The following is a 16,826-nucleotide window of genomic DNA, read 5'->3' on the forward strand; positions in this document are numbered from 1 at the left end:
CAACAAGTGCCCTCCATAATGCCATCACTCATTTAGCCCATCCCCCCACCCAACACCCCTCCAGCAATCCTAAGTTTGTTCTCTGTATTTAGCAGTCTTTTATGGTTTGGCTCCCTCTCTGTTTTTATCTTCTTTTTGCTTCCCTTCCCCTATGTTCATCTCTTTTGTTTCTTAAATTCCACATATGAATGAAATCATATGCTATTTATCTTTCTCTGGCTGACTTATTTCATTTAGCATAATAGACTGCAGTTCCATCTATGTGGTTGCAAATGGCAAGATTTCTTTCTTTTTGATTGCCAAATAAAATTCCATTGTATATATATATATATATATATATATATTATATGTGTATATATATATATATATATACCACATCTTTATCCATTTGTCAGTCAATGGACATTTGGACTCTTTCCATAATTTGGCTATTGTTGATAGTGCTGCTAAAAACACTGGAGTGTATGTACCCCTTCGAATCAGCATTTTTGTATCCTTTATATAAATTCCTAGTAATGCAATTGCTAGGACATAGGGTAGTTCTAATTTTAATTTTTTGAGGAACCTCCCTACTCTTTTCCAGAGTGGCTCCACCAGTTTGCATTCCCACCAGCAATGCAAAAGTGTTCCCCTTTCTCCACAACCTGGTCAACATCTGTTATTTCCTGAGTTGTTAATTTTAGCCCTTCTGACAGGTGTGAGGTGGTATCTCATTATGGTTTTTATTTGTATTTCCCTGATGATGAGTGATGTTGAGCATCTTTTTATGTATCTGTTAGCCATCTGGATGTCTTCTTTGGAAAAGTGTCTGTTCATGTCTTTTGGTAATAGTACTTTTATTTTCATATTATATGGCATGTGTGTATGTGTGTGTTTTGAGCCTGTTCAGATGTATATATTAGTAAGGAAGCTGCTTTATAACATACTTTTAACTGCTTCTTTTGCCAAAATGTATCTTTTTAAAAATTTTTGGTTCAGGGTCTTTGTATGTATTGTGGAAAAAATAGAGTCCATGATAAATAAGAAGGAAAAATAACTCTTCCATGTAATCATTTTGTTTTCAGGTGAACCAGAATTTAAGTACATTGGAAATATGCATGGAAATGAAGTGGTTGGACGAGAACTGCTCTTGAACCTCATTGAATACCTTTGTAAGAACTTTGGAACAGACCCTGAAGTGACGGATCTAGTTCTCAGCACTCGAATTCATCTTATGCCATCCATGAATCCTGATGGGTATGAAAAGGCCCAGGAAGGTAAAGAAGAGCTGTCTATTAATGCTGACCTTTTCGATTATCATATGACATGATTATTTGGGAGTAGAAGAGAATTTGAATTGGTTGTTTCCTCGGAATTTCTTCTTATTTTGTTCTTATAATATATAATTATTGCAGCTTTTGTATTCTTGAAACATAGGCTAGTTCAGTCCATAACTATGCTATCGAGCCTGTCTTCCTTCCTTCCTTCCTTCCTTCCTTCCTTCCTTCCTTCCTTCCTTCCATCTTTCCTTCGTTTCTTTCTTTCTTTCTTGGAGAGCGCAAGCAGGGAAGGGGCAAAGAGAGGGGGACAGAGGATCCTAAGCAGGCTCTGTGCCGACAGGTTGATAGCAGTGAGCCCAATGTGGGGCTCGAACTCATGAACCTCAAGATCATGCTCTGAGCTGAAGCTGGACACTCAGCCAACTGAGCGACCCAGGTGTCTCTATAAAGTTTATATTTAATAGAGTTCTCCACTTTGGTAATGGCTCCTATTTACTAAAGAATAATGTATGTTTTTTTTTCACTCGCAGATTTTTCTCATCATAATGATAACAATAAGATTCCACTCCTTTTTTAAAGAGATATAAACTTAAGTTCAACCCTTTTTTCTCTCCGTCAGGTTAAACTTCCAACTATGTTCTTGACTAGCTTTTTATGATACATTAGTGGAGGCATACCACAGTTTTCTTCCTTTCATTTGGTCTGTTTCTTTACAATGTTTTAGTGACCTGAATACCAGTAAAACAGAGCCTCCTTCTGATCAGTCATGTCGATTTAACATTGTGATCATGTCATTTATAAGGATTATTGACAGTTGGGCAGTACTAAACAATATAATTTATAGAGTTGGATTTTTTCCTCTCAAATATGAACAGAGAGCAGAAATGAAAGGATAATGGTTTTATCTCTCTATTTCAAAAGATCTGGAAGAGATAACACTTTATTAATGTACAATACAAAAAGGATGTGTGTTTTATCATAGTGTGCTTAATGGTTGTGAAGCCTGATGTGTTCACATTTACCTTTGAGTTAAGATAGCTGAAGGAGTGTGTGTTGGATTAAAATGTCAGTGAAACATGGCTTCAGTTTGAACACTTTATCATACAGGAGATTCTGCGAGTGTAATTGGCAGAAACAACAGCAACAACTTTGACCTGAACCGAAATTTCCCAGACCAGTTCTTTCAGATCACAGATCCTACCCAACCAGAAACTATTGCCGTAATGAGCTGGATGAAGTCCTATCCATTTGTACTGTCAGCAAACCTGCATGGAGGTAATAGCAACTTGATATTTCAGTAATTAATTCTTGTTGAGAGCATTTGAAAATCCTGGTGGAATTTTATCTGTTTATAGTCTTAGGCTATCTCAAAACTGGTATCCTGTTACTGCTTTTACCGCAGACGGTAATAAAGATCTTTTCTCATTTTTTAAAGCCTGTTTTCTGGCTGTTTTCCCCCTTCCCCTCCCACATACTGCTTCCCTATTTTCTTCTCCCTCCTACTCTCCTCCCTGTCTCTCCCTCCCCTTATCCCTCTCACCCTCCTTTCTTCCCGGCCTCTCTCCTGCCCTTGGTTAGTTCTTCAAGTGTTTTATATTTATCCCTCACATGTGTTTTATATTTATCTCTCTCACTGGGAATTTGGTAGCATACCCTTTGTGATTCAGAAAAATTAAACACTAACAAATGGAAAATCTTTAGTCCTTTTTCCCCCTAAAATTTAATAAACCCTTTTATGTAGGTTTATAGTACATTCTCTTATTATTTCCTTGCTATGTATTTAACTGCAGCACAATGGCTTCATTCTCATGTAGTGATTGGGCTTATACACCTCCATATAATTTAACAGGAATTGGTCAGTTGAACAGAATGAGAGGTCAAGATTAAGAATCAATACAATGTCCAAATAGGGCTTGTAAGTAAGAATGAAAGTGTTAATGCCAAAGTGAACAGAAAACACATGTGTACATGTAAACTTCTACATGAATATTCATAGTAGTATTATTCATTAAAACCCAAAAGTATAAACAACCCAGATATCCATCGTCTGATGATTGGATAGACAAAATGTAGTATACCCATACAATTGAATATTATTTGACCGTGAAAAGCAAGGAAGTCCTGGTGCATTTTACAACATAAATGAACTTGAAAATAAGCTAAGTGATCGAAGCCAGTCACCCCCACTCCAGTAACCATCAGTTTGTTCATCAATTTGTTCAAGTCTGATTTTTGGCTTGTCTCTTTTTTTCCTTGTTTGTTTTGTTTCTTGAATTCCACATATGAGTGAAATCATATGGTATTTGCCTTTCTCTGACTGACTTATTTCATATAGCCATGTTTAGCTTTTTGATGGAAATGCCACCATATGATAATTGCATGTGTAGCTTTTTAAGGAACTGCCAAACCATTTTCCACAGTAGCTGAATCATTTTACATTGCCAGTAATGTACGGAGATTCCAGTTTTTCTACATCCTCACCAGCACTTGTTATTTTCTGGTTTTTATATTATAGCCACTTTGGTGGGTAAAAAGTAGTATTTCAGTGTGGTTTTTTTTAAAAGTTTATTTATTTATTTTGAGAGAAAGAGAGAGAGTGCAAACAGGGGAGGGACAGAGAAAAAGGGAGAGAGAAAATCCCGAACAGTCTCCTTTCTATCAGCAAAGAACCCAGCATTGGGCTGCATCCCATAAACTGCAAGATCATGACCTAAGCTGAAATCCAGAGTTAGTCATTTAACCAACTGAGCCACCCAGGCACCCCCATTTTGTAGTTTTGATTTGCATTTTGCTGATGACTAATACTAATAATATTTAATAATAATTTCTGGGGTGAAATTAAATTTTTTTGAGACATCAAATTTGTCTAAGAAGAGCTATTGAAGTACACTTGTTCTTGTTAGAACTATTTTGGGGAATAGAGTGAGCATAGTTCTTCGTACTTGGTTCTTAAATAATTTTTTTTCTCTATATAAATGTTCTCTGGTATTTGTTAACACAGGAGTACTTCATCTGAATTCAAGTGGAATATGTTTTTTCATTTCCATTCCCATGAAGTAGTATGATAACAAAGGCAAGGATGGGTGGCTTAGTTGAGGAAGGATAAATGGATAGACGGAACAAAGGAAAACAGTGCGACTAATAGGAAAATAAGGTATCCCATCAGGGCTCTTGTCTGAGAAGCACCCTAACTTCATTATGCTCTATGGGGAACATGAAGGGACATGATATCATTTACGTATGTTTTGTTTATTTATCTACTCTTAAAAACGTATTTACTTGTTTTTTTAAAGTAATCTCTAAACCCAACTTGGGGCTTAAACTCATGACTCTGAGATCAAGAGTCGCATGCTCTTCTACCTGGGCCACCCAGGTGCCCCCTTTACATATGTTTTAAAACCTTTCTTTCTTTAATTTAATTTCTTTCTTTCTTTCTTTCTTTCTTTCTTTCTTTCTTTCTTTCGGATCACTTTCTTTACCTTAAGTCATGAAATATCATATGCTATAACTCCAATTGACTAATTTCTAATGTGAGCATATGGGAAATTTTTAACGGTTTTTTATGAGTGTAGATCAGGGCTGGCTCTGTTATCCATACATAAGTCATTTAACTTCTCTGTTTTAGACTCTAAGTCTGCAAAATGAAGAGGATGGATTAATTGGACTTCAAGGATCAGTTCTTATTTAAAAATTCCATGACATTATAAATGTCTGAATTTTACTGAAAACGTATCAAATTTTGCTCATCTTTTCTGATCCTAATTATTGTAACAGTAAAATTGTTTAAATTCAGGCTGTATACTTTTGGTTTCAGCTCTAACATGTAAATTATACCTAGAAGTTCAGATATATTCCTACAACCTTTCTAGTTAAGGCAACCTTTAAGTGTCATGCATAGCCATTTAATATTTTATTTATCCAGTTGATTTTCTGTTGAGGAAATTAGCAGCTTTTTTATTTCTAATGAGGAAATTATCCTTGGATAATTGTATTGGTTTCCCATCTCTGGCAGTTTTGTGAAAGTGTACTTTATTTATGTTGATGATGCCTCTTGAAGGAGATAACATGGTACATTTTCCTTTGTTCCCTTACAGGTTCTTTGGTAGTGAACTACCCTTTTGATGATGATGAACAAGGGGTTGCCACATATAGTAAATCACCAGATGATGCTGTGTTTCAACAGATAGCACTTTCTTATTCAAAGGTAGGCTCATGTTTAAACATAAAATGCTATCATTTTTTTAATTAAAAAATACATTAAAACAAAATCCTGTAAGACTCAGGTCAAATGCTTTCTCCTCAGTTAAGTCTTTCTATGATTCCTTTCAGGCGGTATTACCACTTTTTCCCCTGTTTTCCACCTCACTATGATTATACTATGTGTTTCCCCATTAACCTTTAAGCTCAAGTAATGTCTTTTCGTCTACAGGTTTTAGCATAGTACCTGAATCATCATAAACTAAACATAATAAATATAAATTAGCATGCTGGTTTATTTCATTTGACTAGTACTTGAGTTATAAATCTAGTGAAGTGTCTCAGGTGGGGGTTGACAAGCCATAGCTCTCAGGCTAAATCCAGCCCACTAATGCCCTTGTAAATAAAATTTTATTGACACACAGTCCTATCCATTTTTTTCTTTTTTTACATACTGTCTGTAGCTGCTTCCTCTTTCAGCTTGAAAATATATGTCAGTGTAATGAACCATATTAGCAGACTAAAGAAGAAAAACAGCAGTCTTCTAAATAGGTGCAGAGGGTAGAGTTGAGTAGTTGAAACAGACACTTTCAAGCCTATAAAGCCTAGGACTTTTACTGTCTGGTCCTTTACAGACAAAAATGCCAACCACTGGTCTAAGCTATGGAAAAGTCTGTAGTAACATATAGCAAGGGAACGCAAGTAGAAATTTCTGTATTTTCTAAACTTTCTGTAATGAACACACATTACTTCTACAATCAAAAATGTTATATTTGTGTGTGTCTTTGTGTGAGATTTTAATTCAAAAATTGTTCTTAGATAACGTGTTAGAAGTTGGGGCTTGCTAGCTTCAATTTTTGGTCTTACTACGGACTCAGTCTAGACTCTATTGGTTAAAGAATGTTAATACTGCAACTCTGTGGTGTCTAATCACAGCTTTCTGTTGTTTCACGTCTTCCACACCTTCATTCTGCACAAGTGGACCTTGTTGAGAGTTTTAAACAGGGGAATATGTCTATTATTAGACTTTGAGGAATAGCTGTCTTCTGTTTGGGCACATCACTTTTAGAGGATGTTCATGGCATAAGAGAAGAATGGGATACACTCTGAATATTCAAAGTAAAATTTAAGTGATCAGATTTTGCACATTCAGTACCCAATCTTATAGTTTTGCTTTTTATTCTCATTGTGATTTCTAGTTCCTTAGTCTCTTTTTGTTTTCTTTGACCTTTAATTCTTTTGATTTTACTCTCTACCCAGCTTAGACCCACGGACATCCACTTTAGTGACGCTCTCACTTACACCTTAGAATACTTTTTTGACATGCCTGCCTTGCCAATGTCCAATCCTCAGTAATTGCCACCACTGTCTCTCTTCTACATGCTAGAAAAGTCACACAGTCATGGAAGTTGACAACACTACATACATATGTATGCTCTCTAACCTCAGCTGAGCTCTCAGTTCTACTTGGCAGTATTTCATGTTTTGCTGCTTAACTCTTTGGTTTATTTCCCACTTTGGCGATTCTAAACCTTTATCCTCTACCTGAACCTCCTAATCCCAGCTTTACTCCCCTTATTCTCAGTAGATCACTTTGCCTTGAACTAAATAGAACTTTGAATAATCTGGTGTGAGTGCATTCAGATTCTGTCTTCTCGGGTATTATCAATTGATATCTTTCCCATATTCTCCTCCATTTCTTGATCCCACCATATCCTGCCTCCTCTGGAATCTTGTGCCTTTGTTTCTTCTGTTGTAAATAGGAAAGGTGATCATTAAAATCCTCAGTCTTTACTCACAGTCTCCTTTCTCTTAGCTGTGATCTGTCATGATCTATCATGTACTCAACCCCCCATGCCCTGCTGTAGTTTCATGATGAGGAAAAGCAGACCAAGATACTCTGTGAAGACAGAAGACAGGACTAAGGAAAGGCAGACCCGAAGGTGATGGAATGACCACCAACCTTTAAGTACCCCCTAAATCTGAAATAAAATAGTAACCGGGCAGATGAGAGCATGGAAATATTGGGAAGAGATTCCAAAGAACATACAAATTACAAGATCTGATGCAATTTAAAGGGACAGGCACAATTTAAAAGGATGGGTTCCAAGGGGTTCAATCTTCCAAACTCTTAACTTCTGGAGCAGAAAAAAAGGCAAAAAGAAATGAAGAAGTGCCCTTTGGCCATTGGAAAGTGAAGACGAAAAGAGGGAAAAAGGAAAAATATAGGGCTGTCCGAGACAGAAGAGAACCATAAAATCAGAGGACCTACAGTTCCACCCTTATATCAAGGCAAATAAACAAAAAAACAGAAACACACTAATGAACTTTGACTGCTAGACTGACAGAAAAGGGCACCATTAACTAAGAATCCTGTATTAACAGCCCTGTATCATAAAAATGACCAAGAGGTAAGTAAAATCCATGGAGAAGCATTTCAGAAAATCGGGAAATGAAATTTCACACATATTACCTGAGGAAACCTTACTAGGACCAAAAAGCAATCAATAAACAGAAGAAAACTATAAGTCAGCACTCCAAACAGATTAAATATACCCAAAGACACATTGAGAATATGAAAAAACATGTAGGCTTAGATATTTAAAAGATGAAAACAGAAATAGAAAAAAAGAGATAGGAAAAATGAAGAACAGTTGATAAAACTCAGGAAAGAAATGGTAGAAAAAGACAAAATTATCTGTAAAATGAAAAATAAGAGCACTTAGGTGGCTCTCTTGGTTAAAGCATCTGACTTTGGCTCAGGTCATGATCTCACAGTTTGTCAATTCAAGCCCACATCAGGCTCTCTGCTTTCAGCATAGAGCCTGCTTTGGGTCCTCTGTCTCCCTCTCTCTGTGTCCCTCCCCTCCAAAATAAAAAAAAAATAAAACATTAAAAAAATAAAATAAAATGAAAAATAAATTACAAAATTTAAAGGCCTCCTACTTCCCAGTTTCAAACTTATTATAAAACTACGGTAATTAAGCACTGAGAACTGACATAAGGATGGACACAAGGATCAATGAAATAGAATTGAGTCCAGAAATAAACTCTTACATGTATGGTCAATGGATTTTTTTGACAAGGACACTGAGACCATTCAATGAAGAAACAATAATCTTTCCAACAAATGGTGTTGGGAAAACTGGATAGGAACATGCAAAAGAATGAATTTGGGCCCTTTCCTTACATCATACCCAAGAATTAACTCAAAATGGATCATAGTCCTAAATGTAGGATCTAAAACCATAAAACTTACCGGAAAAAATAGGGGTTTCTGGGTGGCTCAGTTATTTAAGCATCTGACTCTTGGTTTGGGCTCAGGTCATGATCTCACAGTTCGTGGGATTAATCCCCAGATCAGGCTCTACACTGGCTGACAGCATGGAGCCTGCTTGGGATTCTCTCCCTCCCCCTCTCTTTACTTCTCCCTCGCTCGTGCTCACTCTCTTTCAAAATAAATAAATAAACTTAAAAAAAAGAAACTTTTAGGAGGTGCCTGGGTGACTCAGGCTCTTGATTTTGGCTCAGGTCATGATCTCATGGTTTGTGGGTTTGAGCCCCACATTGGGCTCTGTGCTAACAGTACAGAGCCTCCTGGGAATTCTCTTTCTCTGCCCCTTCCCTACTTGTATACACTCTGTCTCTAAATAAATAAATAAATAAATCTTACAAAAAAACTTTTGGAAAAAATATAGGAATAAATCTTTGTGACATTGGGTTAGACAATGGTTTCCTCAATATGACCTCAAAAGCACAAGTGACCAAAAAATATATACATTGAATATCATCAAAAATTAAAAACATTTTTGCTATAATATGGTATTAGTTTCCTAAGGCTGCTGTGACAAAGTCTTACCAACTGGGTGCCCTAAAACAACACATATTTATTGTCTTAGTTCTAGAGTCTAGAAGTGCAAAATGAAGGTGTTGGCAAATTCAAGCTCTCTCTGAAACCCGTAGGGGAATCCTTCCTTGTCTCTTCCTAGCTTTTGTTGTTTTGCTGGCAATCTTTGGCATTCATTGGCTTCTAGACGGATTACTCCAATCCTCTGTCTTCACATGGCATTCTCCCTTTGTGTCCAAGTTTTCTATTTTTATAAAGATATCTGTCATATTGGAATAGGGCCCACCCTAATTGCCTCATTTTAACTTGAATATCTCTGTAATTGAATACAGTCACATTTTAAAGTCTTTGGGGTTAGGACTTCAACGTATCTTTTAGGGGAGCAGAACTCAACACATAACAGAATATCAAGGAAGCACAAAGACAACTCACAAAATAGAAAATTACGTATCTGATAAGAATCATATCTAGAATATATAAAGAACTCTTATAACTAATTGAACTAATTGACAACCTAATTGAAAAATGGGCAAAGAATTTGAATACACATTTCTCTAAAGAAGATATACAGATTATCAAGAAGCACACAAAAGGATACTCAATATCAGTAGCCATCAAGGAAATGCAAATCAAAACCACAATGAGATATCATTCTGTACCCACTAGGATTGCCTATAATTTAAAAAAAGGAGATAACAAGTATTGGTAAAAACAGAGAAATTGGAACTCTTGTATATTGCTGGTAGAAATGTGAAATGGCACACAACTACTTTAGAAAACAGTATTACAGTTCCGAAGCATGTTAAATATAGAATTATCACATGACCTGACAGTTCCATTTCTAGGTATATGCCCAAAAGAGGTGAAAACACATGTCCACGCAAAACTTGTACAGTTGATCCTTGAACAACAGGGATTTTGACTGCATGGACCCATTTATATGTGGACTTTCTTCTATAAATACAGTATAGTAACACAAATGTATTTTCTCTTTATGATTTTCTTAATAACATTTTTCTAAGTTACTTTACTGTAAAAATATAGTATATAATACATATAACATATAAAATATATGTTAATTCACTGGTTACGTTAGTAGTTAAGTTTGGGGGGAGTCAAAATTTATACCTGGATTTTTGACTGTGTGGGGCATTGGCATCGCTAATCATCATGTTATTCAAGGGTCAACTATACATGAATATCATAGCAGCATTATCCATAATAGCCAAAAATGGAAACAACCCAAATGTCCATCAACTGATAAATGTGTAAACAAAATATGGTATATTCATGCAGTGGAAAAGTACTCAGGGATAGAGTACTGCTATGAATTACAACTTGAATGAATGACTCTTGAAAGCATTATGCTAAGTGAAAGAAGTAAGTCACAAGAGACTACATATTGTATGATTCCATTTATATGAAATGTCCAGAATAGGCAAATCCATAGAGACAGAAAATAGATTGGTGGTTGCCTAGGGCTTGGGAGGCGGGGAGAGGCAGGGAAGAGGTTGGAGGAAAATGAGGAGTGCTGATGAGTATGGATTTCTTTGGGGTGATAAAAATGTCCGAAAATTTACCATGGAGATTGTCACACAATTCAGTGAATATACCAAAAACCATTGAGTTGCACATTTTAAATGGGTGAGTTGAGTTGTATGCAAATTATATTTCAGTAAAACAGATTTTGAGAACCTTAAGACTGGGGTGGGGCATCCATTCACATCCATCCCAGTTTATATATAAGCCAAAAAAGTCTAAAAGTTATATACCAAAATATTAACCGATTGATGATCTCTAGGCTTATATTTTTCTCCTTTTGTGCTCTGAAATTTTCTAATCTTTCTATAATAATTTATATTTTAAGTATAATGAAATTCAGTGAATTCAATTAAGTGAAAGAAACAGAGCTTTCTACTGTACAGGGTGACAGATATCAAGTGACAAAATTTCAATGAGGCATTAGTGGAAAAACTAGTGATTTTTCATAAAAACTAGTTTACTTTAGTTAATAGTAATATTCCAGTGTTAATGTCCTTATTTTGATAATGGTACCTGGGGTATACAAGATGCTAACTTTAGGAAAAGCTGGATCAAGGGTCTATAAAACTCTCTTTACTATTTTTGTAACTTTTCTGCAAGTCTAAGATTAGTTCGAGAGGAATCAAAAGAAAAGAAAACAAAGTAGTCTCTCGTCTCCACTTCCTTATTCTCTCCTCTCAGTTTCTTGTCATTTGTCTTCTGCCTACATTGTTTTCCCTGGAGGTGCCCCATCCAAGCTTACCTGAAATCTGTTTTTTTTTCTTTCCTTTCTTTCTTGCTTGCTTGCCTTCTGTTTTAGCGTTCTTGTCCTCTGAAGTCTAACACTATTGTCTTCTTTCCTTGATCTCTGTCCTATTGTATAGTAGAAAGCTCTGAGTTTTCTCTCTTTTGTTGGCTGGACACTGTCTCTTTTCACTTTTTTCTCCCTCCATCTTCTGTCCTCAGCCATTTTGACTGTCTTGGCAATTGCATCCCATTGCCTTACCCATCACCACTATGTAAATGCCTCTTTAAAAAACTGTTTCAGGGGCGCCTGGGTGGCTCAGTCGGTTAAGCGTCCAACTTTCGCTTAGGTCATGATCTCACGGTTCGTGGGTTCGAGCCCCGCGTCGGGCTCTGTGCTGACTGCCAACTCAGAGCCTGGAGCCTGTTTCAGTCTGTGACTCCCTCTCTCTCTGACCCTCCCCTGCTCACGCTGTCTCTCTCTCTCCTAGAAATTAAAAAAAAAAAACAAAAACTGTTTCATAGAGTGGAAGTTATTGTAAAAAGATTAGAAGATACAGGCAAGCAACAAGAAGAAGAGAAACCTAGGGATGATCCATCAGTTAATATCTTGGTATATTACTTTTAGACTATGCGTGGCCTGAGACTGGACACCTAGATCCTCACCCTCGGTCTTCTTTAAATTGTCAAACTGTGCTTGAAAAAAATTAGTTAAGCTTAAAAACAATGATCAGAGTAGTGAGAATTCAAGGAGATGGTAAAATGCATTAGTAAAATCAAACCCAGGGGCTCATGATCTCACACTTGGATTGTTTCAGTAGTACTCTGATGGCTCTCCCTGGCTTTGGTTTATTTTTACCAAAGTATAAGCTTCCTAGAGCCTTGAGTATTTCACATATCAACCTTTCTTCAGATATTTTTAGTGGCTCTTTATTCCTCTGAGAATAAAGTCAAAATGTTAATCGCTACTTTCTAGAACAACTAGATTGTCTCCAGTCAGATTTATACTAGATGATCCACGAAGATGTAGGAAGAATGTATTAGAAATTCTATTTGTATTTTTAAATGTATCCTTTAAATGTTTTTTATTTTTATATAAGTTTATATTATATATGTTATGTTAGTATAGTAGTATATCTATATAATTTATAATTGAATGGATTGATAGCTATTGATGGAAATGGAGATAAAGATATAGGTGTATGTAAGCCTTTAGTGAAAAACCCAAAACGCAAAAGAGCATATACACAATTGTTACGGTACTCTAAAATAATAATTTTTATTTGATAATAAAGCAGTGGGGGACGCCTCAGTGGCTCAGTTGGATAAGTGTCTGACTCTTGACTTGGGCTCAGGTCATAGTCTGAGTTTGTGAGATCGAGCCCTAGGTTGGGCTCTGTGCTGACAGCAAGGAGCCTGCTTGGGATTCTCTCTGCCTCTCGCTCTCTCTTTCAAGATAAATAAACATTTTTTAAAAAACAATGGGAGGCACCTGGGGGGCTCAGTCAGTTGAGTGTCTGACTTTGGCTCAGGTCATGATCTCAGGTTCGTGGGTTCCAGCTCCGAATTGGGCTCTGTGCTGAACGCCTGCTCAGAGCCTGGAGCCTGCTTCAGATTCTGTGTCTCCTCCTCTCTCTGCTCCTCTTCCGCTCATGCTCTGTCTCACTTTGTCTCTCAAAAATAAATAAATGTAAAAAATTTTTTTAAATAAATAAAAAAGCAATGGAATCATAATCTTATAATTGGTATGTTAAGTTTATGAAAGGAGGGTGTTCATGTATATATATATATATATATTTATATATATGTACATATATATATATATTTTTTTAATCCAGGGGTATTGTTTAGATATGGCATAGAAAGTTAAACATTGAAAAGTCTGACTGCGGGGCCCCTGGGTGGCTCAGTCGGTTAAGTGTCTGACTTCGGCTCAGGACATGATCTCACGGGTCATGGGTTCAAGCCCCGCATTGGGCTCTGTGCTGACAGCCAGCTCAGAGCCGGGAGTCTGGTTCAGATTCTGTGTCTCCTTCTCTCTTCGGCCTTCCCCTGCTCGCATTGTCTCTCTCTCTCAGAGATAAATAAAACATTAAAAAAAATTTCTAAAAAGTCTGACTGCTTCCCATAGCTCCACCCACCCCATTCCCGCCCCTACATACACCCTATTGGTAACCACTTTTATTATTTTTCTTCCTTCCTGTAGTTTTTGATGCAGATGCAAACAAATATAAGTGAGAATCTTAATTTTTTTTTTCAGGAAAATGCCCAGATGTTTCAAGGTAGACCCTGCAAGAATATGTACCCTAATGAATATTTTCCTCATGGAATAACGAATGGAGCTAGTTGGTATAATGTCCCAGGTAAACATTCTTTAATACCAAGGCCATATAACCTAGATTTTCTGTCACCCTGGATGGTGCTACTTCCTACTGATTTTTTAATTTTGAAAAAATATCATTCCTTTAAAAATATTGTTTAAATAATTTAAAGTATTCAAATAACCTTTTCAACTATTTTTAAATTTGACACATGTTGGGGCACCTGGGTGGCTTAATTTGTTAAGCGTCTGACTTCGGCTCAGGTTATGATCTTACGGTTCATGGGTTTGAGCCCTGCATAGGGCTCTGTGCTAACTTCAGCTTTGAGTTTTGAGTAAAGATATTCTACTGAAACTTCATGAAAGTGTTATATTTTACCTCTGGCTATGATAAGAAGAGGGTAAGCTACACTTGAATTCTTCTTGAATATGAAAGTACAGGTGCTTTACCTGTACCACAGCATCAAAGAGATCTCAAATAAACATATTATTGATTTTCAACCAATGCTGAGAAAAGATGGATTTGGCTCTTTACTAGGAAAATTGTTTACCTTTTGGGATCTGATCTAGTTCTACTTCTTCAGAGTGACTGATTTTAATTTTTTATCCTTCAGGTGGTATGCAGGACTGGAACTATTTACAGACAAATTGCTTTGAAGTTACTATTGAGCTAGGTTGTGTGAAATACCCATTTGAGAAAGATCTGCCAAAATTTTGGGAACAGAATCGAAGATCTCTAATCCAGTTTATGAAACAGGTAACTATACAGGAGTGAAGTATGAAATATCTCCTAAGAGCAAAAATACTTTTGTGTGTACATGTAGTTTTCACCTGGTGATTTTCAAATATGCCCTTCTGAATTCCATTTTGGTCTATTCATGTGTTAGTATGTTTATCTGGAAAATTCATGGATGAAATGAGTTGAAGAACTCACGGGGGCAAGAGCTGAAAATGATTAAACAGGGTGGTGATGTTTTGCTTTTAATGGATAGTGACTTTTTATTCTGTCTTTATAAAAGACTGACACAAATTGGATACCCCCCTAAGCGTTTGTTGAGTGATAGAAAGACGGGCTATGGGGTAAATGTTTTTATTCTTTTTCTTTTTGCCAGTGATTTGCTGTGAAATGATTAATTTCCTTTTGTTTGGATAAGCTTGGTGACCGATAGGTAAAGACTGTAAGAAGTATACTATACTAGTTAATTATTAGGGTAATCTAATACTTTGTGCCAGTACTTTTCTGCCTTATTCTTTTTGCTGAGTGGACTGACATAAAGGCTGTGAGTTTGCATACTAATTTTTTAAAACACTTTATTATGAAAAATTTTAAATGTATAGAAAAGTTGTTAATAATCACCTAGATTTAACAGTTTTTAACATTTTGCTGCATTTGTTTTATTTATATAAAATTATCCACATACTCATATATTCCTGAACTATTTCAATATAAATTGCAGCTACTATGACATTTCACCCCTAAATATTTCAGAGTGCATTTTTTAGAATAAGGATATTCTTGTGTATGACATCTTCAAGTGCCATTATCTCACCGAAGAAAACTGATAGTAATTCTCTAATATTACCTAGTACCTAGTCCACATTTAGATTTCCTTCTTTTCCCCAAAATATCTTTTTTATAGTGATTATTTTAGAATGAGGATCTTGTCAAGGTTTATGCATTGCATTTGATTATTACATCTCTTTACTCACTTTAATCTAGAATAGTCCTTCCATTTTTAAAAAATGACATTTCCCTTTTAAAGAGGCCAGGACAGTTTTCTTGTAGACTGTCCTATATACTGAAATTGTCAGAAGTGCTAAAGTTTAAACAGTGTTATTTATATTCCTCATGATAAAGACAAACTTAGCCTATGAAAAATCAGCCTTTCAGCAACTAAAATACTTTGTTTAATGGGTGCTTATCTTTAGCTTTACTCTCGACTCCTAAATTCCTATTTGCTCCACATGTTTCCTTTATTATCAATCTGTTATTTGGGATGTAAGCTCCCAAAATAATTAGATGATGATCTTTACCATTGACATCTGGGTGTCCTTGTACTTTATCCAGGTTCATCAAGGTGTCAAAGGATTTGTCCTAGATGCCACGGATGGCAGGGGTATATTGAATGCCACCATTAGTGTTGCTGAAATTAATCACCCAGTGACTACTTACAAAACTGGAGATTACTGGCGTCTCTTGGTTCCAGGAACTTATAAAATCACAGCATCTGCTCGAGGGTGAGTGACTGAGTACTTTGAAACTGAGTGCTTGAGGAAAGACAAACATGGTTCTATCCTAGAAGATGATTTCCACAAAGCCCTAGAGAAGCCAAGCAACCCCGAGTTTCATGCTGGGAAGTTTAGAGCTGGTTACACATTTGAGTCTCCTCTAGTGCTAAAGTAAGTACATAAACTATCACATTTAAGAAATCTGTGAAATCATGCACTTTGCACAGTGGCCTCTTATCCTTCTCCTCTCAGGCCTGCTGCCCCCGATGCAGATGTAAACGCTGTAGTAAGTGATTTCCTTCGCTGTTGGTAACAATGCTGGGAAGTACCTGTTAGCTGGGAAGAAAGGACTCCTGTTCTGCTGTGTGCTTCTAGCCGTGTTCAATCAATACCACCACTTTACATTTGTTCCCTTTTATTTTCATTCATTTATTGAAGAGAGAGAGAGAGATTGGAGGAGAGGGGCAGAGGGAGAGAGAGAATATCTCAAACAGGCTCCACAGTTACCACAGAGCCCGACGCAAAGCTTGATCCCACAACCCTGGGATCATCACCTGAGCCGAAACCAAGAGTTGGGCCCTCGACCCGTTGAGTCACCCAGGCGCCCCTACATTTGTGCCCTTTTAAAGCCCTGTCACACTTATTTCTATCCACCCTTAAACCATTCTCTGTTTTTTTCTATTTAAAAAATATATTTTTAATTTGAGTA

The 16,826-nt window shown here is 36.5% G+C and overlaps 1 protein-coding gene across 1 annotated transcript in view; it reads left to right on the forward strand.

Moving 5' to 3' along the window:
- Positions 1-16,826, forward strand: part of CPD (carboxypeptidase D) — a 73,239-nt gene that overhangs the window by 33,218 nt on the left and 23,195 nt on the right. The window contains exons 6-11 of the mRNA XM_039253515.1: positions 1,065-1,256; positions 2,367-2,534; positions 5,354-5,463; positions 13,829-13,931; positions 14,503-14,645; positions 15,957-16,126. Of these exons, the coding sequence (XP_039109446.1) occupies positions 1,065-1,256; positions 2,367-2,534; positions 5,354-5,463; positions 13,829-13,931; positions 14,503-14,645; positions 15,957-16,126 (886 nt within the window). The remainder of the gene's footprint in view (positions 1-1,064; positions 1,257-2,366; positions 2,535-5,353; positions 5,464-13,828; positions 13,932-14,502; positions 14,646-15,956; positions 16,127-16,826) is intronic.

Source organism: Hyaena hyaena, unplaced genomic scaffold, assembly GCF_003009895.1.
Source record: "Hyaena hyaena isolate Hyena2069 unplaced genomic scaffold, ASM300989v1 scaffold_10, whole genome shotgun sequence".
In the NCBI taxonomy this organism is placed as follows: domain Eukaryota; kingdom Metazoa; phylum Chordata; class Mammalia; order Carnivora; family Hyaenidae; genus Hyaena; species Hyaena hyaena.